Genomic DNA, 20,069 nt, shown 5'->3' with positions numbered 1-20,069 from the left:
GCTTCAGGGGGTTATGCAATAGACAAAGAGGAGTCTGAACAAATGAAATGCGGAAGATCTCACTGACCTCACAACGCCAACAGTATCATCAGAACAATTCACATTACATCCCAAGCCTAGCCCCAAAGGGGACCTTGGTACAAAAGTTTCAAGGTAGAATAAAATAATCCCCACCCTAGCCCATTCCCTCTCATCACCATAGCAACCCAGTGTCCCTGACAACAGGGGAGGCTTTATTGAAGGAAAAGGAGGGATGAACCTGCCCATGCAGCCTCCACTCCCAAGTGAAAAGTGCTTGTCCCCAGGGCTCCCATCTGCGCCCTTATCTCCTTAGGGGCTTTAGGAAGTGGTGACATAAAGCATGTCACCACCATTTCACTCTCACCCCTGTAGTCCCGATGACCACAGCACTGGAGAGTTTCCAGATGAATCTGGGCTCCACGGTATCATTCAGGGCAGACCAGATGAATAATAAAATTACGTGCCTCCTGCATGTCAACCCAGGTGAAGGTGCCAGCAAACGTTCTGAGACAAAAGAGTCAAGGTTATCACTGGGTGGCTCCGTTTAATAGGTGAGAAAATACAGACAGGCAGAGAGCTAAGCAGTGCCTCGAACCCTGCCCCAAGTGGGGATCCTAGAACTGCTCCCCCAATTATGACTGAAGCCCTTCTAAATGACCGGGCCAGAATAAATTGTTGAATCTGCCAAGCAATAAACATGTACTTCCTGAGTAGCCCCCGTGTGTGCAGCATGGTGCTGAGGTCTGAAAGAGAGACGGGCAAGATTAAGTCACCATCCCTGCCCTGCAGGAATTTACACACACGTTAGGAAGCTGGAACTGACCTTCCGGAAACAGGGCAAGATCACATGCTGAAATGTTTGGCACTAGAAGAGCAACATTAGGTTAGAGAAGGAAAAACCCAAAGTACACAGACGTGGTCAGGCAGAGCTGCCTAGGAGAATGGACTTGAGTTAACTCTGGAAGAACAGATAGGGTTTGGACAGATGAAGGGAAGAAAAGAGGCATCAAGGCTGAAGGAACAGCATGAGCAAAGGCCCTGGGGCAGGAAGCCCAAGGGAGGCAGTGAGGAGCCACCTGACCAGAGGTGGCAGCTGGGGACAAGAGAGCCAAGTTGGTCGGGAAGTGTGGCCCTGAGGTCTGTACATGATGTACTAGACAATGAGAATGACACTAGGATCTTGAGCAGGGCATGGAGAGAAATGGCAACTCTCTGAGTCATTTTGAAGGAAGAAATACCAGGCCTTGATGAATTGGACAAAAGGAGCCGGGATGGTGCCACCAACAGCAATGGAGTAGATGAGGCTGGAGAGGTAGCATGTTCGCTGTGGCCGTGTCAAAGCAGAGGTGACAGAGGGTTCCCTGAGGCAGCTGGACACTGGCTGACACTCTGCCAGGATTCTCCCTATAGCTGTGTGCTAGACCAGATGAGCCTAAGCCTCCCACCCCGCTGAAGTGACTCATGACTCGTGTGACTGGCAGGTGTCCTGTCCTGAGCCAGAAAGCAACGAGACCAGCTGGCTGAGGGCAGATTCCCCCAGAAGCCTGCGCCCCCACCCCTCCCTGCCCAGCCCTTGGGGCCTCTCAAGTCTACAGAGACTTGAGACGTGGCAGAATTCGGTTCTAAAGAGCATCTTCCCCTGCCTGTGCTTGCTCACGTGCAGCCCTGCCGTGCTCATTCATTGCTCGGCAAATGGCTATTGAGTACCTGCCCTGTCCCTATCCCTGCGCCAGGTGCTGTGGGCTGTGCTGGGGGCAGGATGGATGTGGTCTTTGCACAGTCCTGCGCCTGTCTGCCTACCACCATCTGGGCAGTGAGTTCCCCATAGAGCAGCGAGCGTGAAGCCCACACAACCTGGGGCCTTAGGAAACCCCTCCAGCTCCATGGAGCAGAGGCTGTGGCCACCCTCCCTGGGCCCTCTGCACTGAGAACCTGTTGTCTCGTGTCGGACCCCTGTGTAAGTTTCCTGCGGCTACTGGAACAAAGTACCACAAACTGGGTGACTTAAAACAATAGGAACTTATTCTCTCCCAGTTCTGGGACGCTAGAAGTCTGACATCAAAGTGTCAGCAGGGCCAAGCTCTCTCGAAAGGCTCCAGGGCAGGAGGCCTCCTTGCCTCTCCTGGTGGCTGCCAGCGTCCTTGGTGTTCCGTAGGTTGTAGACATGTCACTCCAATCTGTGCGCCATCTCCCCGCGGCCTCCTCATGAGGCTCCGCGTCCTCTTCCCTCTGCGTGTGTCTCCTCTCCTCTTCTTGTAAGGACACCAGTCACATTGGGTGAAGGGCCCACCCTGCTCCCGTACGACCTCATCTTAACTTACATCTTGATCACATCTGCAAAGACCCTATTTCCAAATAAGGTCACACGCACAGGTACGGAGGTTAGGGCTTCAACATATCTTTTAATATTCCCATGCCCAGCTAGTGGTCTGATACCAATAGCTCCGTGCTTTCCAGAATCTGGAGGCTGACATGCTCTCCTTCCGGCATCCTACAACTGCCCCTGCCTCAATGCAAATAGTCTCCCAACCAGAGTCCCCCTCTTGGACAAGAGTCAGCAAGTCCAACCTCTCCAATGAACGAAACTCCAGGGCAGAGGTCAGCAAACTGGGCCTCAGGCCACATCTAGCCAGCGGCCTGTGTCACTGGAGCCCAGCCACACTGTGCTTTATGTCGTGCCATCTGTGGCTGCTTTTGAGGTACAACAGCCGAATCGGATAGTCACGACAGAGACCTATGGCCCACAGAGCCTGAAATATTTACTACCTGGCCCTTTGCAGCTGTGGGACACTCACAGCGATGATCTGGAAGCACCTTCCGAGGGATCCTAGAAAAATGACGTCATCTGCTTCTGTTTCTGGAAGGATTCTGATGTTCAGAATCACTTCTCTCATCTCTAAAACGAGGATCAAAATACTACCTACATCCTAGGGCTGTGGGGAGGGCGTTTAATGAGATAATTCATGTAAAGCATTAACCATGGTGTGTGCACATAATAAGCATTCAATAAATGTTAGCTATTATTATCAGTATCATTTTTCCAGCATTCTCAGGAAAGGAAAGGACCCGAGGCGGGGGGAGAAGCAGGTCCCACCTCCATTGGAGAACACTCCCCTTCCTACGCGCACGCACTCCTTGGCCGGCAGCCAGGAGAGCAGTTGACTGACCCCGTTTTAAAGCTAGATGAAGTAAGTGGGCCGACCATGCAGCAGAAACAGGGCTGCAGGCGTGACCCCCACCCGAAGCCCCTCCACATACACCGTTCCTGCCAGTTCTGCTCCTCCTGTGCCCTGGCAGTGGACAGCTAGAGTCCCCCGGGTCCCCTGCTTCGCAGGTACTCCCCCCCCCACCCCTGCCGGCTCTCGGTGCTGGGGCTCACTGCCTCCATGCTATTTGAATTAATCTCATGCTTCAGGTGGAGCTTGGCTAATCAGGGGAGACAGGAAGCCGAAGTGGATGCAATCAAATTAACACCACCGCGGCCCTGGCTCTTTAAGAAGGGAAAGACAAAGCGGGCATCAGAAGGCGCCCCGCCCCCAGCCTGTCCCGGGGGAAGCCTGGAGATGCTGCCACTGAGGCCCAGCGGAGAGCTTCTCCCACCCGCCCGTGCGCCACCCCGCGTGCCAACAATGCCCCTTTGTGGCAGCTTATCTCACACCGACAAACAGGGCTACCGTTCTTGTCGGGAGCTTGTTAACAAGGAGCAGACATAAGCCTTTGGGGGGAAGGAGGGGACCACCCACCTCTCATGGGTGCGTGTAATCCTTTCAGAAACTGAAGGAGGTGAGCCTCTGAGCAGGGGAGCTGCTTCTGCCCTGATAAGGAGGTGCGCGGAGCCCTCGAGAGGCTTCGGGGCACCTGCTTTCTCTTGGAAAAGCCCCTCTCAGAGGGTGAAGAAGAGGACATTCAGAAAGGAATTCCAGTATGCCTGAGCATCCTTTTTAGTGAAAAGCTCTATGAGACGAGATCCCTGGAGAGATTTCAGTTAGACTTTCAGAAGGACTTCCTGGAAAAGTGAAGTCTTTTCCTTGGGAGTGGTGAAGAACACCGTAACTTTGCTGTCCTTCCTCCAATCCTACTGGCTTTGGAGTGTCCTGCCTGAGGCTGGGGAGGGACCAGAGGGCGTGTACTAGGATGGGCATGGAACAGGGACCAGCCAGCCCTGTGGTTCTTCCCCCCAGACCACCCGTGAGACTCTCCTGGGGGTGGCAGCGGCCTTTGAGGAATACAGATGCCCAGGCCTCACCCTGGACCAATTAAATCAGACCACAGTGCGGGTGGAGTCTGTGCAGTAATAGTTTTTGAAGCTTCCCAGGGGATTCTCTTGTCAGCCAGGCCTGAGAACCTGTTCCCCAGACCACCCACCCAGAAGGGCAGACTAGCCTAACCTTTGGTCCCCTGGTTCCCAGACTTCTTTTCCCCAAGTTAATGTGTGTTTCTCTTCGGAGAAGCTCTGCTCTTAGCACTCCCGTTCCTGGGCACCTGCTTCGCTGGCCCCTGTCCTTCTCTGACATCACACTGGATGGGCTCCTGATTCTGGCCCTTACTAGCCACGTGGCTTTGGGCAGTTTACTTGGCTCGGCCTCAGTATCCCCAGGCACAAAGTGGAAATAAAAACGTAGAAGAACTCAGAACAGGACCCGGCACACAGTAAGCCCTTAATACGTCTTTTGGAATGCGGTTTTCCACACCTCTGTAACATTTTGTCAGCTCTCCCGACAGCCAGTGGCATCCTCCTCCCGTTTCTTCCCATCCTCCTTCCCGCACACACTGCTCCTCTCTCTCCTTTGGGTATTCACAACTGAATCTTCCCTCCCTGGTGACTTGGGGACTTGTCAGAAACACCAGCTGAGCTCCAATCACCAGAGGAAGAGAGGGAGGGAGACAGAGACAAAGAAGGCCTGGCTCATCGTCCCCCCAACTCCCGCCCCCAGCCCCAGCCTGCCCGGGACTGGCCTCCTGCACCCTGCCACTCTAGTTTTCAGCCTCCTTCTGTACTTCCCCTACAATCTATCCGCAGTGGGGAAGGAAAAAACAGACAGACAGGAGAAGGCAGGGTTAAGCCAAAAGAAAGCGTGCTGGTGAATTGTCACGCGGCAGCTGTGTGACCTTAGACAAATCACTTAACCTCTCTGAGCTTCCATTTCCTCACCAGTAACGTGGGGGATAATAGACCCTAGGCTACCTCCTTAATAAGAATGAAGCTCCATGCAAGGGATGCACTAGCGTTTTGTAAACTGCAAAGAGCAGGCCCACCCCAGCTTATGAGGTGGGACCCTAGAGGAAGGGAAGCTGGGGGAGCTAGGGAGGGGCCGCACAGGCGCAGAGTTTGCAATCCCCATGGCGGGGTCTGGGACCCTAGAACTCCACCTCTAGGCTGGGGTTGGTGGGAAAGCGTGTGGACGCTGGGGGTGAGGGAGGCAGCAGAGCTGTCTCGTGGTGTTTTAAAAATCTATCAGCCTCTCACATCAAATTAAAATGTAAATAGCAGCTGGTCCGGGCAGGACCTCGGGGGTGACAGGAGCCGGCCTGCGAGTAATTTCACAGACGGGAACCGGTTACATCGGATTCTGACAACTGTCTTGTTTCTGAAATTGATTTCCTCGCCCCTCAGCTTGCTGCCCTGGAAGGGCCCTGAAGCAAGGGGAGGGGTGATTCTTCTCCGGCCCTGGTGCCTCTCTCCTCTCCGTGGCGCCTGCCAATAAGGCCCCATCGGAACCAGCAGAAGGAAATCTGGAATCTCTGCATGGCTATAAGGCAGCAGCCTGAGCCCCAGTGGCCTGGCCGGGCTCCTCCCTGCCCTGGAGCGAGTCTAGCTGTGGGCCTGGGCGGCTGCTCTGGGGTGCGGGAGGGAGGCAGCAAAGGCGTCCGGTGCTTGGGTGCCCTCTTTCTTTCCACAAATATGTGATAAGTCCTGGAATAGAGATGCTCTGCCCGGGAGAGTCGCACCGTCAGACACGAGGGGACAAGGACACTGCAGTGGGACATGCGTGTGCAGGGGACGCCCCACAGGAGAGGCAACTGCATTTGATGTGCGGTGTCAGGGAAGGGCCCTGGAAGTCATCAGGAAGCCTCTTTGGCCTCTGCTAGGGTTGGCCCCAATTTGGCCACTCTCAGTGCCAGGCACTGTAGCAGGCGCTGGAGCTGGACAGCTTGGAGACGGGCCCGCTTCACACCAGGACTCCCCCAGGGCCTCCGAGAGAAGCCCCCTCCCCACCTAAAGGGGCTGTGTTGGAAGGCGCTATCTATTGAGGGGTGGCTCACCCACATCCCTGTGCCCATCCCCTCCCTGCTCCCAAGTCCCCAGAAAGTCTCCCCTGTACCCTTCTTTGTAAAGAGAAGTCAGCTTTCCTTGGCTGCTAATTGACGTGCGCCTCAGGAAAGCAGAGGAGTGGTACATTAAAGCCTCCCGTGTCCTATGCTGTGTTGCTCTTGTCGCTGTCATTAGCATTTGTCACACAGGACTCAGCCCTGTGCATACAATCCCCTTCCCCTCCCTTGCTCTCCTGCCCGTGTCCCTAAAGCTACAGTCCCCGCCGCCCCTCCCAGGAGTAGCCCACTGAGACTGCCCCGCCATGGAGGCCACGGCCTTTTCGGTGACAGCCAAGTTCCGTTTCCCAAAGCTAGAGACTGTGTGCAAGGGTGGCACAGACCGACGACAAGAAGGAGAACCACCTTCTGGAAGCCTTGGTTACCTCATTTGAAAATGGGGATAAACAGACTGACTTCTCACTGTGGTTGTTGGGAAGAACGCTTGAACAATAAGCTGAGAGACAAAGCGTCCAGCCCGTGGCCTGCTCCATCGTGGGCACATGGGAAGTCACAGAGCTCCAGTAAGACATATATGGGGACACGGGCTTTGGAGCTGGGGCATAATAACAGTGCCTACCTCAGATGAGTTCACCCATGCGAGTGCTTAAAATACTGCCAGTGCATGGCAAGCTCTCAGTAAAAGGGAACTATGAAAGTGTGTGTGTGTGCGCGCGCGCATGTGCATGCATGGAGGGAGCGTGTACGTAGGTATTGCAGCGGTGTGGGTAGATGTGTATCCAACAGCCACATCAGGGTATCGACAGGTGATTGATAATTACATCAGGTTATGTGTGTGTCACCATGTGCGGGCTTATGGTTAGGGTGTCAGAGCATGGGCCGTGAGGGTGACTGTGTCTGGGATTGTCCATTGGGGTGTGTTTCTGATACTGTGCGTGCGTGTGTGTGTGTGTGTGTGTGTGTGTGTGTTTGAAAGAGAGGGAGACTGGGTCAGGATCCATGCTCATGCAGACCACTGCACGTGAACGTCTCCCTAGGGAACGCTTGGGGTGTCCCTTCAACCCAGAAAGCTCTCCAGGGCGCAGCCGGTCTCCATGTAGGGGGGGTTCAGTCGTGTTTCTGACTATGATTCAGGAAGAAATATTAAACTGTATAGTCCAGAGCAAGGCGCAAGGGGGAGGGGGAGGAAAGAGGAGAGCAGGTGGGGCAGGCACCTGTGTCCTGAGCGTCCCTCTATTAGGGAGCTGTACAGCAGCCAGGAGGGCTGAGGCCCCCGTTTGTGGGCACAGAAGACGCCATGGTCCTTGGAGGCTGGGCGCAGGGCCTGCAGGAGGGCACAGTGGCGAGTTCTCTGTCCTGGCAGGAAGACTGTGTATGGCAGGGAAAAGAGAGGAGGAGGATGCCTGCCTCCTGCCCAGGATACAAGCACTGAGTCGCAGAACCCCTTCGCAATACAGTGAGCAAGATTCGCAGACCGTCTTTCCCTCTCTCCTGAGACCCACACACCCCCAGGGGCCCAGAGCAGAGGGGCCCAGACGCAGGCCTCACTTGACCCTCTCTGCGATGCCCCTGGTGCCAGAGCTCACTGCCTCCTACTGCGGCTTTTCCCTAAACAGCCAAGACCACCAGAAAAGTTCCTCTGAGGCCACACGGGAGGCCTGCCCTTCCCCCTTTGCAGCGTGTCTCCCTCGCTCCCTGCGGGTTACTAATTCCCAGTCGTCAGCACGGTTTGCCATCTGCCCATCCTCCTGGTCACACCCCAGCTGGTGGACGTCCTCCATCAAATAGAGTGACCAGAACAGGGCATACGCCATGGGCAACCTGAGCTTGTGATTATTGGTCCTAAAGAACTGGGAAGTGGTTCTCCCAGTGAAGCCCCACCGCCCCCCAGGAGTGCGGCCGTGTGCTAAGCGTCGCCCTCCCCAGCCCTCTCTTCGGCACACACTGCTGCTCACGAGGGTGTCACCTCTGGCACGTCACTTTCCTGCGGCCTCGGTCTCCTCACTCATAAGAGGAAGGGTCTGTGCAGGTGATCTACACCAGTGCCGTTTCAATGCCATATGTCATTTAAAATCTTCTAGTTGTCACATGTTCAGAAAAGTAAAAAAAAACACTGAGATTAATTATAACATTATATTTTATTTAACTCAGATATCTAAATATTAACATGTAATCAATATAAAACTGAAGGAGATATTTTACTTTTTTTTTTTGCCTACGTGTTAAAAATCTGGGGTGTGTTGGGTACTTACAGCACATCTCCATTCGGACCAGCCACGTTGCGAGTGGCCGGCAGTGCAGGTCTTCGTCTGGGCTCTGCGATGCCAGGGTTCCGGGATTCTGTGGAATAGCCCGGCAGATAACATCTCAGGCCAGGAACTTGGTGCATGTGTATTTGTCCGATGCTTTCCTTGGAACAGGAGAGGGCATTGAGAGGCTGGGGGGCAGGAGTGGAACCCAGGGTTCTCGAGCGGCCACTGTGTAGCAGGCACTTTATGTATATGAACTCACTTCGTCCTCGCACCTGCTCCTGGGGGCTCAGAGAAGTTAGCTTTAATGTGTTGCAGGCCGCATAGCTGGTAGTGACAGTAGAACCTAGGCCTGCCTGGCTCCCAAGCCCCCAAGCCGTCTCTCCTCTTCCCCATAGAGGGGGTCCCTGGACTGCGGGGCTGTGAGGAGAGCATTGGGTCGTGCTGTGTGGTACTTGTTGCCGTAATAAGCCACCAGCTGGGCAGGGGGTGGGGGGTAAAGGGAATCTGCCCCAGGCCCCAGGGGTGGTTGTCACCACACACAGCAAGGCTGAGGGGCCAAGGATCTCTGGGGACCCGGCTTTCTCTGCACATACGCCTGTCTCTCTAAACAAACCTGACTAGAAAGACAAGTTCCCTGAAGTGGGACCAGCATGTATGGATACACAGGTTGCGCACTGCTCAAAGGTACGCAGCCTAAGGGGCGAGTGGGGTCTGAAACCTGGTGTATGCTCCACTGGCCAAGCTGTGGCTCCTGGCACCAGGCTGCATCTGGGGGGTGAGGGCACCTTTGTAATTCACACACAGACCCTGGACAGGCCTACCTGGGGGACAGAGCAGAGGTGTTTTACAAAGCTGTGAAGTTCTCCTACCAAAAGAAGACCCTTCCTTTTCCTTCTGCCCTTCCTCAGACTCTGACCTGTGCTGAGGGTGGACCCTGCCATGACGCCCCTTTTTACACATACACGCACACACATGCACACGCACACACACCCCTCCACACAAATGTTCCCCCAGCTCCTCTGAGGCTTCCACAACAGCCCCTCAGGAACAGGACCTGCCCTCCCCAGGAAAGCCTCAGCACCCGACCCACAGGGGTTCCAGGCCCCTGTCCCCTGATCATGCACCATAAGGAGAGAAGAAACAGCCTCGGTGGCCCCCGCCCCACACCCGGGCATTTCAATCCTCCAGGAAAAAATGGAGGCATCTGCAATGCAAGGCCCGACTTGTTGATGTAAAATCTTACTCTGTATTCCACCCAGGTTTATACGAGTGAATTATGCAAATCTTTGATGGAAAAATATTCCTCTGCACATCCTTGAGAGTGTAAAACCTTAGTCAATAATTCATACTCGGGTGTCTCTGACTGCAGGCTTTTTCTTCATTATAACTTGCACCTCGTTATTTGTCTTTCGCGTTTTATTGTATATCCTGGTGTAATGCCATGCATTATAAAATTTATCTGCTTCATTATTTGATGAGCTGGGGCCGGGGAATGTGCTGAGAGGCTGGCGCGGGGGCCTGGGGCCAGGGCTGTCCTCGACATCACATCCTGCGTGACAAGGCGGCAGAGGAGGTGGCTGGCTCTGTGCTGCGCAGCCCCCGGCTCCCTTCCTTTCTTCGGAGGCTTATTTGTCCACAAACGTCAGACGTCCCCGGAGAGTTTGCGGGGAAGAACTTTGTCTGAGCAGGTCTGTAAGACTGGCAGAGAGAGAACCCCTGAGGACACTGGGAAGGAAGAGCGCAGAGGGCCAGCCACTGAAAGAAAGCAGAGACAGGGGCGGGTGGGCAGGGAACTGGGTTTAGAGGGGAGGGGAGAAGAGCCCCCGTGGCGGGATTGCCCAGGCAGGCCCGCGTGGCGGCGGGGTGAGCTGGTCTCCACTCTGCAGAACTCAGTGTGAGGAGGGGGCCTCCCCTGAATGCGGGTGTCAGATCCTGGCAGCCAGGGACAGCGCCTCCCCATCCGTGTTCTCCCGGATGGCTCCTGGGCACCCCTCCTGAGACAAGGGCCACTGGGGACCTGCATTCTGAGAGGCAAGTTTTCCCAGAAAGGGGGTGAGGAAGAGAGAAGGACAAGGACAGTCCCCCGGTGGCATCAGCCTTTTTGCCTTCCTGGGGCCCGGCCTGCACATGGCTGCCTCTGAGCTCTCGCTCAAGCAGCTTCCGCTGCCTGGGGCCTTTTCTCTGTTCTCCCCAGGAGTGCTGCCAAGTCAGGGCGGTGTGCACCACCTGGCAGGGTACCCACTGTCCTGTACTGGAATTGCTGGTATGCCTGTCCCTTCCCACGCCTAGGGTGACACTCCCTGAGACCAAAGGCCATGTCTGTCCCGTTCATTGTTATTTCCAGAACCCGGGATGAGACCTGGCGCACAGTAGGTCTCAACAATGTTTGAACGGACGGACTGTGCCTCCTCAGATGCCACTCAATCAAAGTTAATTTCTCCCAGTGCTCCGTGAAAGGCTCATGTTCGTGCCCACGCAGGGCTCCATCTTCCTCCCCCTCCCCCAGGAGGCCAGGACCCTGTCTCATTGTCACCTGTACCCCCCAAGCCTGACACAGGGCCTCATGGTGTCATAAGTGCCCCATGCGTGTTCATGGAGGTGTGTGGAGGAGAAAGGGGACAGGGTTTCACTGCCCCTGACCACCTTTCCCCTGCCCATCCCCTCCCACTGCTGCTGGCCGAGGGGCACAGGCCCAAGGAGGGGCCGGGGCTGTGGGAGGCGTGTCCTGATGACCAGCCAGGGCCTGGGCTGCTCCATGGGGAGTTTCCTAGGTCAGCAGTGGGGGGGCGGGGGCAGATCCATCAGTCCCCCCAGGGATCTGGCTTCCTCTTGACCATCTTAACTGTGGTGGTTGGCACTGATTTTGTTTGAAGGAATAGGAGGAGGATAAACAAGCCCCAGCAACAGACAAAGCAGAGTCCCTGAGCTTTAAAGCAGATTCTTAACCTGGAGTCCAGAGACTCCCCCCGCCACCAGGAGATCCAGAGATAGGATTTGGGGGGGGTCTGTGAATTTGGGTGGGGGGAAAACAATCGCAGCCTTTTTTCACTTAACTCTCAGTGAAAATTAGTATTTCCTCCCATTCTGAACATGATCAACAGAGCACAGCAATAGCAGTGCCTGTGACTGTCACCAAGAGAAACCCACAGATGTGTTCATGTCCTATCACAGTCACTGCAGATATCCCAAAATATCGTTTATGCTCACCACGGTTACAAGACCACAGTGATACAGGACAGTAATTGTAAGACCTACCACTAGGTCTTCTTTCACAAAGAGTGGTAAAGAACACATATTGATATGTGATATACAATATCAATAGTTTGCTTTTTCCTGTTTCCAATATTTGCATAACCACATTTCAATATAACTGGTTTCCTTTGTAATTCTATGTATATTGTGCACGTGAAAACTTTCTGCAACCAGTCCACTGGCCTCCAGGGAATGTAAGAACCCCTGGTGAAGGGGGAGGGGAGAGGGGACAGGCAAGGGGGGCTCCCTATACTCGGCCCCCACCCTGATCAGACCCTCTCCGGGGAGGGCGGCCGGGGCGGGGCTTCATGACGGGCACGTGCACCTCCCGGGCCGGCCTCCAGCCCCTCACCGGGCCCCCTCATCTCCCCAGTCCCGGCCATGATCACCTCCCACCCCAACACCACCATCGCCATCAAGGGCCACGCCAAGGAGCTGAACTGCACTGCTCGGGGTGAGCGGCCCATCATCATCCGCTGGGAGAAAGGGGACACTGTCATCGACCCCGACCGCGTCATGCGGTACGCCATTGCCACCAAGGACAACGGCGATGAGGTTGTCTCCACGCTGAAGGTGAGCACCCACACCCCACCCGGTCCCCGAGGACCCCGACTCTCAGAGAGTAGGGAGCCCACAACTATTACGCCTGCATCCAAAGGAGGTAAATGGGGAGTCTGGGAGCCCCTCCTCACACCCCAAAATGTACCCACACTTCCCACCTACTTCCCTTCTCCATCCAGGCATCTTTGCCTTGGAACCTCACTGTATCTCCTTTCTGACAACCCCACGGCCATCAGATGTGGGTTCCTCAGCCCCTCCTCACTCCGGAAACCCTGGGCTCCATTCTCCCTTAGGGACCCCTCAGCCCCTCCCTCCCTCCTGGACCTCTCCATTCCTCCCACCCTCGGGGGTCCCCCCGCCCTTCTGACAACCCTCGGCCCCTCCCCGCATGGGCCCCTCCACACTTCCATCTTTGGAACCCTCTGGGAAGAGAAGCCCTTGACAAGACCCCTGTGGGTCCCCCTCCCAGAACAAGACGGCCTTGCTGATGCCCCAGGAGTGGCCCCTTCCGCTGACCAGCTCTAAAACACTCTCCCCGTTTCCTCCTTCTCCTGCCCCTGCTGCTGGTCTCCCAGCTCAAGCCAGCTGACCGTGGGGACTCTGTGTTCTTCAGCTGCCACGCCATCAACTCGTACGGGGAGGACCGGGGCTTGATTCAGCTCACTGTGCAAGGTACCTTCACCTGCCCTGCAGTCCCGACCTGCTTCCCCAGGGCCAGGGGCCCACAGCCAACTCCCCCTCAGCCGGCAGGGGGCACGGCCCACACCACAGGGGAGGATGGTAGGAAATGGCTTTCTGGGGAAAAGCCTCCCTCGTGTCCAGAGTGGGGAGTGAGGACCTGTCCAGGCACACTGGAGACAGCAAAGGTTGGCAATGGCTGCAGCCCTCAGAGAGTCCCTTGCCAGTTCTGAGGAGGGGGTGGCGGACTCAGGTCCCCGGGCCCAGGCCCCTGGAGGAGGTATGGGAAGGGAAAGTCATGCTGGGCAAGTTGGGGGCCCTCCCCCAGGCCAAGAAAGAGAGGGCGGTGAGGCAGGAGGGCCACCTCGGCCTCCCAGCCCTGCTGCTGGCCTCCCCCAGCCCCCACCCTGCTCAAACCCTGGGTGCCAGGTCCTTGGTTAGACCACAGGTGACACCAATCCCCAGGGGCAAGCAGGAGGCCAAGCTCCCTGCCGTCATCCTCACCCCTCCCCCACCTTACCCCAGAGCCCCCTGACCCTCCAGAGCTGGAGATCCGGGAGGTGAAAGCCCGGAGCATGAACCTGCGCTGGACCCAGCGATTCGACGGGAACAGCATCATCACTGGCTTCGACATTGAATACAAGAACAAATCCGGTAGGTGCTGGGCTGGGAAGGTGAGGGCTTGGCTTTCCATGGCCCCTTGTGCCACGTGCCCTGCCTGTGCTCCTTGGTGGGACAGCCCCTGGGGCCTCAGGGATGGCTGTCTACGGCAGACGTACAAGCACCCACCAGTGCACAAGCGCCTGTGGCTTCTGGAAGGAGGGACACTGGTCGGCTAGGAACTCGGGGAGAAGATGGAGGGGCCCCCAGTTGGGTCGTGTCAGGCCCTTCTTTCCAAGACTGTCCCTGGGCTAGGGTCCTCAAGGGTGGTCTGATTTAAAGCAATTTAAAGGCTGCGGGCTGTCTCCATGGGGTCAGCAGCACCGTGGGTTTGGCCGGGTCATCTGCACACTCTTGTTTGGGCTGAGTGGCGGCCAGAAAGCTAATCTTTCCCGAGGATGGGTGGCTGGAGGATGAGAGGCCCGGGAAAAGCTTGGATGCAAGTTTCCTCCTCCTCTCAGCCCCAGCGGGCTCCTCGCAGCGGTGCCGCCACGAGAAGCACTGGGGACACCCAGTGTCTGGGGAGATGTGCTGGACCGCGGCCAGAGGGCAGGAATGGCGAGGAGGGGGCCTCAGAGGGGACCAGAGGGGCACCTGGATGGCCTCAAAATAGGAGTGAGAAGAAAACATACTTCTCATTCCGAATCCTTTTCTACCTTTGGAATTCGATACCATAGCCTATATTAGCTTCCCAAAATAATTTAAAAATAAAACACAGAAAAGAGTGTCCTCCCTGGTCCCTTTCCCCTGCCAGGTCTTCCCTCAGATCTAAGGCTGTGTTTTCTCCTGAAGCCTTCCAGACCCTTCCGCTCCCACTTCTCATGGCGCATGGCCTCTGGCTGTCTGGCTTCTCCTCTCGGTGACTAGTGCTGTTCCCTGTTGTGTTCCCAGCGCCGGTCTGGGCCTGGCCACAGGGCAGATGCTCAGCAAATGGTTGTTGAGTGGGTTGAAGGGAGACACGTTAAAGCAAAGCCCTGAGCTGCAGTCACCCCTTGAGAAGCAGCTCCATCCAGGGCACGGGGTTGGTGCCCGGTATCTACAAAGAAGCCCTACCCTCAGGAGCTTCCAGTCTAGTGGCAGGCAGCCACCCAGGAGCTCAACCTGAGAGCGGTCGAGCAAAGGAGGGCTGCAGCCAGCACGCTGCATTGAGCTGGGTCTTGAGGACTTAAAGGCAACGGGCCCAGAGCTCAGGGACCTCAGGGACAGGGAAGGCAGAGCCCAAGCAAGGGTGCGGTGCACTCCGGGGAGTGGCCTGTGGCCTAGCACAGGGTTCATAGATACAATTCACAGGCAATAAGGCTACAAAAGTGCTTTGGGGCAGGGTTGGGAGGGAGGCCTCCAGGCTGAGCTTTCGCTTTCTTGGGGAAGGTCGTCTGAGCCCCCAGGGAGAGGCCTGAGCAACATGGCACCTTAGAAAGGAGGGTGGATGTGAGTGGGAGAAATTGGTGTCCAGGAGATGAGCAAAGAGGCTGTGGCAGCCCTGCAGCTGGGGAGAGGTGACGAGACAGAGGGGCAGACGGAACAGAGGGCTGGTGGAGTCTGTCTGACATCTCAGAGCTCCCTGAGGCTGGGCACGAGCTGCTGGGAGCAGACAGGCGGGGCTGGCTCCAGAGCCCGCCATCTCCGCATGGCAGCACACGTGCCATCTCCCTGCTGGGCACACACCTGGGGCGGGAAGTGAATGCCTGGGCTGTCCTTGAGCCCCTGCCCCTCCACTTCTTATAACTGCCTCCCTGCCCTCCTCCTCGGGCTGCCCTGCTGCCCGCTGCCCCTCCGCTGACCACTCTCTGATGTGTGGAAACCTCTCCTGGGGCACAGCTCAGCAGGGTGATGCTGAGAATGTCACACGTCTGTCTGGAGAAAATGCAGGAGGAGGAGTGGGCAGGGAAGACGCTATTCTCAGAGCATGTCCATGCCTTTCCCCAGCCCCTTCTGTCTCCCCTGCAGGATGAGGAACTGCCCTAGACAACCCCAGAGCCGGGAATGCCGGGGTGGGTGGGGAGGGTGGAGGGAAGGATGATGGAAGTTCAACCTCAGCGTCTCCCTTCCACAGGGCTTTGCACCTTTAAAGAAATAAATCCCAGGACCCAGAGCACTGAGAAGGCAGCCGGTCCTTTCCCCTACCTTTGGGTGGGGCTGCTCCAGAGCAGCCCCCCAGACAGGCGTCTGTCAACCCTGGCATTTAGGAACAGGAGTTCCTTGAGCACCGCAGCGTGTCATCCCTGGAGGCAGGCAGGGACCCTGAGCGCAGCACAGTTTCCTCGTCTGTAAAGTGGGAACGGCAATGCCTGCTTCGTGGCATTGTTTGGGGGATTCGGGAGAAAGCATCTAGCACAGGGCTAGAGTAAACTTCTAATAAATGTAAGTCCCTTCCAACTCCGATACCTCATGTAGCAATTTATAGTCCTGTGGGACTTGCAGGCTGAAATATGTGTGTCTGTCAGCCACATGTACTGACTGCCAATATTTTTTTGCAGAATCATGCAGCAGCCATGTGGTAGGGAAAGAAAAAGAAACAGGAGACAGAATGTTGCCCTTGGAGCTTACAATGCAGTTGGAGTGAGAACGTACACTGCACACGCACACACACACTTTCAGAACATTACAAAGCACGATTCAATCGAGTGTAATGCACCGCAAACTGTATTACGTGAGAAGTGAACAGGGTATCCAAGGGAACGGAGGGTGACTCAGAGGAAGGGGGTGCGCATGCGTGTGTGCGTGTGTCTAAGCACACCTTCTTGCACCTGCGCAACAGCGGAACGACAGCCACGCTCAAGCAGGAGGTGGGGGTTGACCAGGTGTCAGCACTGTGCGATCTTTAGCAAGCACTTACCGTCTTTGGGCGTCTTCTTATCTGTAAAATGGAGACAGTAACACGAGGGTGGTTTTAAGGGTCAGGTGAGCATGATGACATACGCAAAAGTGCCCAGCACTGAGCCCGGCACATGGTACCTCCCACAGTCCCTGTTCTGTGCTCCCGCTCCCCCGCCCCCTTCCCCCACCGCAGAACACACCCATCCTGGGTCCTGACCATCTGCTCCTGGCCGCCTTCTTTGCCCCGACTGTGCCTTTGCCAGGTTTTCTGCCATGTTGCTCATCGTGCTAATTTTCCAAGGGAAATTACCAAGTCTGCCCTTTCTAAGCCATCCCACTCACGCTGACTTCTCCTGGCCCCAGGCAGCAGAGTAATAATACATGAATGCTGAATGATAAATAGCACCGTCCACACAAATCTATCAGATGGCGCTGTGCAGATTTAAAAATGCAGACAGCACATTTCACCCCCGTTCGCCATGCAAGGAGCAGGACGGGTTCTTTGAGGATGGCCCTCCAAGCCCAGAAGGTGGGCTCCTGGTGCAAGCTGGCATGGGGGCTGTGCTGGCCACCATGGGGTGAGCTGGCCTGGCGTGGCGTGGTGTGGCGTGGCATTCTGTGGGCACCACGCCACAAGAGGGACTGGCATTGGAATGTCAAGGGCTGTCGTCGTGACGCAGGGAACTCCCCTCCGTGCTGTGAAGCGATTGCCGCGGGAGGCTCAGAGCCGTGGTGCGAGGAGAAAAATCAGAGATGCAGAATGGATCCACTTCCCCAGCACAGGCAGCTAAATGCTCCAGATGCGGCTCCTCTCCAAGCTGCACCCCCTCCACCGCGAATACGTCTCCTGAAAAACCAAAGACTCCCGGTCCCCTCTCAGCAAGCAGCCCACAGAGCAGAAGGCACTGACATCTCCCCAGCCGCTTCCTTATTTTTTAAGAAGAATATTTTGCATCATAAACCCTTTGATGAAGAAAGGGAGAGAGAGCCCTTAATGAAATATGTTAATCTGGCTAAGCCAGGCTCATATGAAAGGGAATATTAAAAGAGACAATATTCGCCAAGCCAGCTCAGCACTCCAAGAGAGCTGAAAAGGAGAGGGAAGAAAATAGGGCCCCTGATTTCAGCTGTTCAGGGTCAGGGAGATGGCAGTGGTCAAGTCTGGAAAATCAACTAGAAACCTCCAGATTTGACTCTGATGCATTAGCCTAGAAGGGTTGTGGAGAGAGAACTATTTTGTGCCAACATCAAAGATGATTTAGGAACACAAGGTCAAATTCACCTGCAAACGACTAGCAAAAGTAAGAAAAAAGGGGCCGCTCTCTGGAACACCTGCCTCCCCACCTTCCCGTGATTGGCAGCTGAGCGAGGCAAGGAGGGGACAGGCAAAAAGCACACTGTGACTACAGAAGTCCAAAGTAAAGGACAAAAAAAGGGGCTCTGATTTCAAACCAACAACAGGTTTTAAGTGCCCAGCACATGCGCAGTGGGGCAGAGGACCCAAGTCTTAGCGATGGCTCCTGCCTTCAGGGAGGCTAGCAGTTCCTTGGGCAGTGAGCCCTCGAGAGCAGGTGCTGGGGACTAAGGGGGGCTGTGCACGCTGTAAGAGCTCAAAGGACAAGAGTGAAGGAAGGTGAGGCCGGAAAGGTGAACATGAGCCAGATGTTGCAGGGCCTGGGTCAGGTTAGGAGATGTTGCCCTTATCCTAAGAGCAAGGACGAGCTATTGAAGCGTTCTGTGCAAGGGGATGGTTTGTGTCTGGGAAGGAGCACTCTCGGGGCCCAGATGGAGTGTGTGACCTGCGAGAGGGGCTCAGTGGTACCCGTCAAACGGACGATGGCTGCAGTGTAGAGAACAGCTGGAAGATGCAGGCGTGCAGTAGATGCCGAGGGCCAGTGAGGTCACTTCCTTGGTCCAAGTGAGGGATGACAGTGGCTGGGCGTGGGGTGGAGGTGGAGATGGAGAGAAGTGGGGAGATTCGAGAGCTACGTGGGACACAAAAGCTAGCAGACTTGCAGGGAGGAAGAGAGAGGGAAGAGTCAAGAGTAACACCTAAATTTCTGCACACACGGTGATGGTGGTGCCGTGCGAGACAGAGAACCCGGGAGGAAGCCGGGTTGACAGGTGTATGGTTAGGAGCTCTGTCTTGGACAGGTTGAGTTTGGGGCACCTTGAAACATCCAGGAGTCATCAGGTAAACAGTTGGCTCTAAGATCTACAGTTCAAAGGAGAGGCCCAAGCTAAATACTAATCTGGGAGTTACCTGGGTGTAGATGGAACAGAAGGCATGGGTGGGACAGCATGTATGGGACAAGGGAAGGAGTACCTCGGATGGAGCCTCGAAGGGCTTCAACCGCTAATGGTGGGATAGAGGAGGATGCCCGCAAAGAGACCGAGAAAAACTGACCCAAGAGACAAGTGAAAAAGCCAGATAGTGTTTTATCAGGGAACTGAGGGAAGAGCGTGTCATGAAGGGAGAGGTCCAAGTATTGAACACACCTAAGAGGCCAGGTGAAAAATTGGGTTTGGTGACAGAGAGGTCATCTAGACCGTGGACATATGGCAGTGGTGTCCCAGGAGGATGGGAGGAGTAAACAGTAAGCGTTTATATCACCCAGTGCTGCACCTGGCATGCCACAGGTTCACGGTAAATATAATATCAGTGTCTCTTCTCCTCAACCCCTCTGTTTCCAGACACACCACCTGAGTGTCCTCCCTCTGCCTGCACTCATCAAACATGAATGCACCGACCTGTGCTCACTCTCGCTCTCGCATAAACACAGGCAAATCAAATGTGATTTGCGAGAGGACACCAGCTCCCGGGATGCCACAGAGAGAAGTGAACACCTGTCTCCACGTGGCTAGCCTGTTCCGTCCCAAAGCCACAAGGAGACTGCCTATTTGCAATTCTGGCTTAACCTGTCAGCTACAGAGTGACCCTCCAGGTGGTTGGGGTGTTTTATGAGACAAAGAGAAAATAATGTGTTTCTGTGCATCGACAGCCTGCCATTTTGCTCCTTTGGCTCGTGAACCCAAAGAATCAAATGCAAACCACAGAAGGGGAGCTGGGCCAGCGCCTTCCACAGATACTGGGCCTGCGCAGCCGAAAGTGGCACTTTCAAAAGCATCGAGACCTCAATGAACCAGAATTTAGGGGCTCAGGATGATGTCTTCTGGTAAACCGATTTATCAGGCATTAGCTCAAACATTTTTTTTCTTAAAAATCTTTCTAAAATGTGCTAGCCTCCTTTCCTGATTTAGGAATTAAACCGTAGTGGGTACAATTTAATCTTTTCTACTGAGAATTTTTCCGGATACTCTTCTGTGGGTTTAAAAGGTGTAGAAAATTAGACTGAATAGTGATATCTGGACATGCCCTGGGGACATTTGTAAGCCCTACTATAGGCTTGTTTCCTTGTGCTTTGCCTCTTTTGCTTTTGAAAGTAAGGTGCCCAAAAAGTGACTTGGTTAAGAATTGTGGGTTTGGGCCGGGCGCGGTGGCTCACGCCTGTAATCCTAGCACTCTGGGAGGCCAAGGTGGGCGGGTTGTTTGAGCTC

At 55.3% G+C, this 20,069-nt stretch overlaps 1 protein-coding gene across 1 annotated transcript in view; it reads left to right on the top strand.

Annotated features, from left to right (window-relative positions):
• The window catches only part of DSCAML1 (Down syndrome cell adhesion molecule like 1), a 97,508-nt gene that overhangs the window by 32,761 nt on the left and 44,678 nt on the right, over window positions 1-20,069 (top strand). The window contains exons 10-12 of the mRNA XM_012658326.1: window positions 12,169-12,368; window positions 12,932-13,028; window positions 13,560-13,688. Coding sequence (XP_012513780.1) covers window positions 12,169-12,368; window positions 12,932-13,028; window positions 13,560-13,688 — 426 coding nt within the window. The remainder of the gene's footprint in view (window positions 1-12,168; window positions 12,369-12,931; window positions 13,029-13,559; window positions 13,689-20,069) is intronic.

The sequence above is a fragment of the Propithecus coquereli genome, unplaced genomic scaffold (genome assembly GCF_000956105.1).
Source record: "Propithecus coquereli isolate 6110/MARCELLA unplaced genomic scaffold, Pcoq_1.0 Scaffold580, whole genome shotgun sequence".
NCBI lineage: Eukaryota > Metazoa > Chordata > Mammalia > Primates > Indriidae > Propithecus > Propithecus coquereli.
This window is presented reverse-complemented; position numbering and strand designations above follow the sequence as displayed.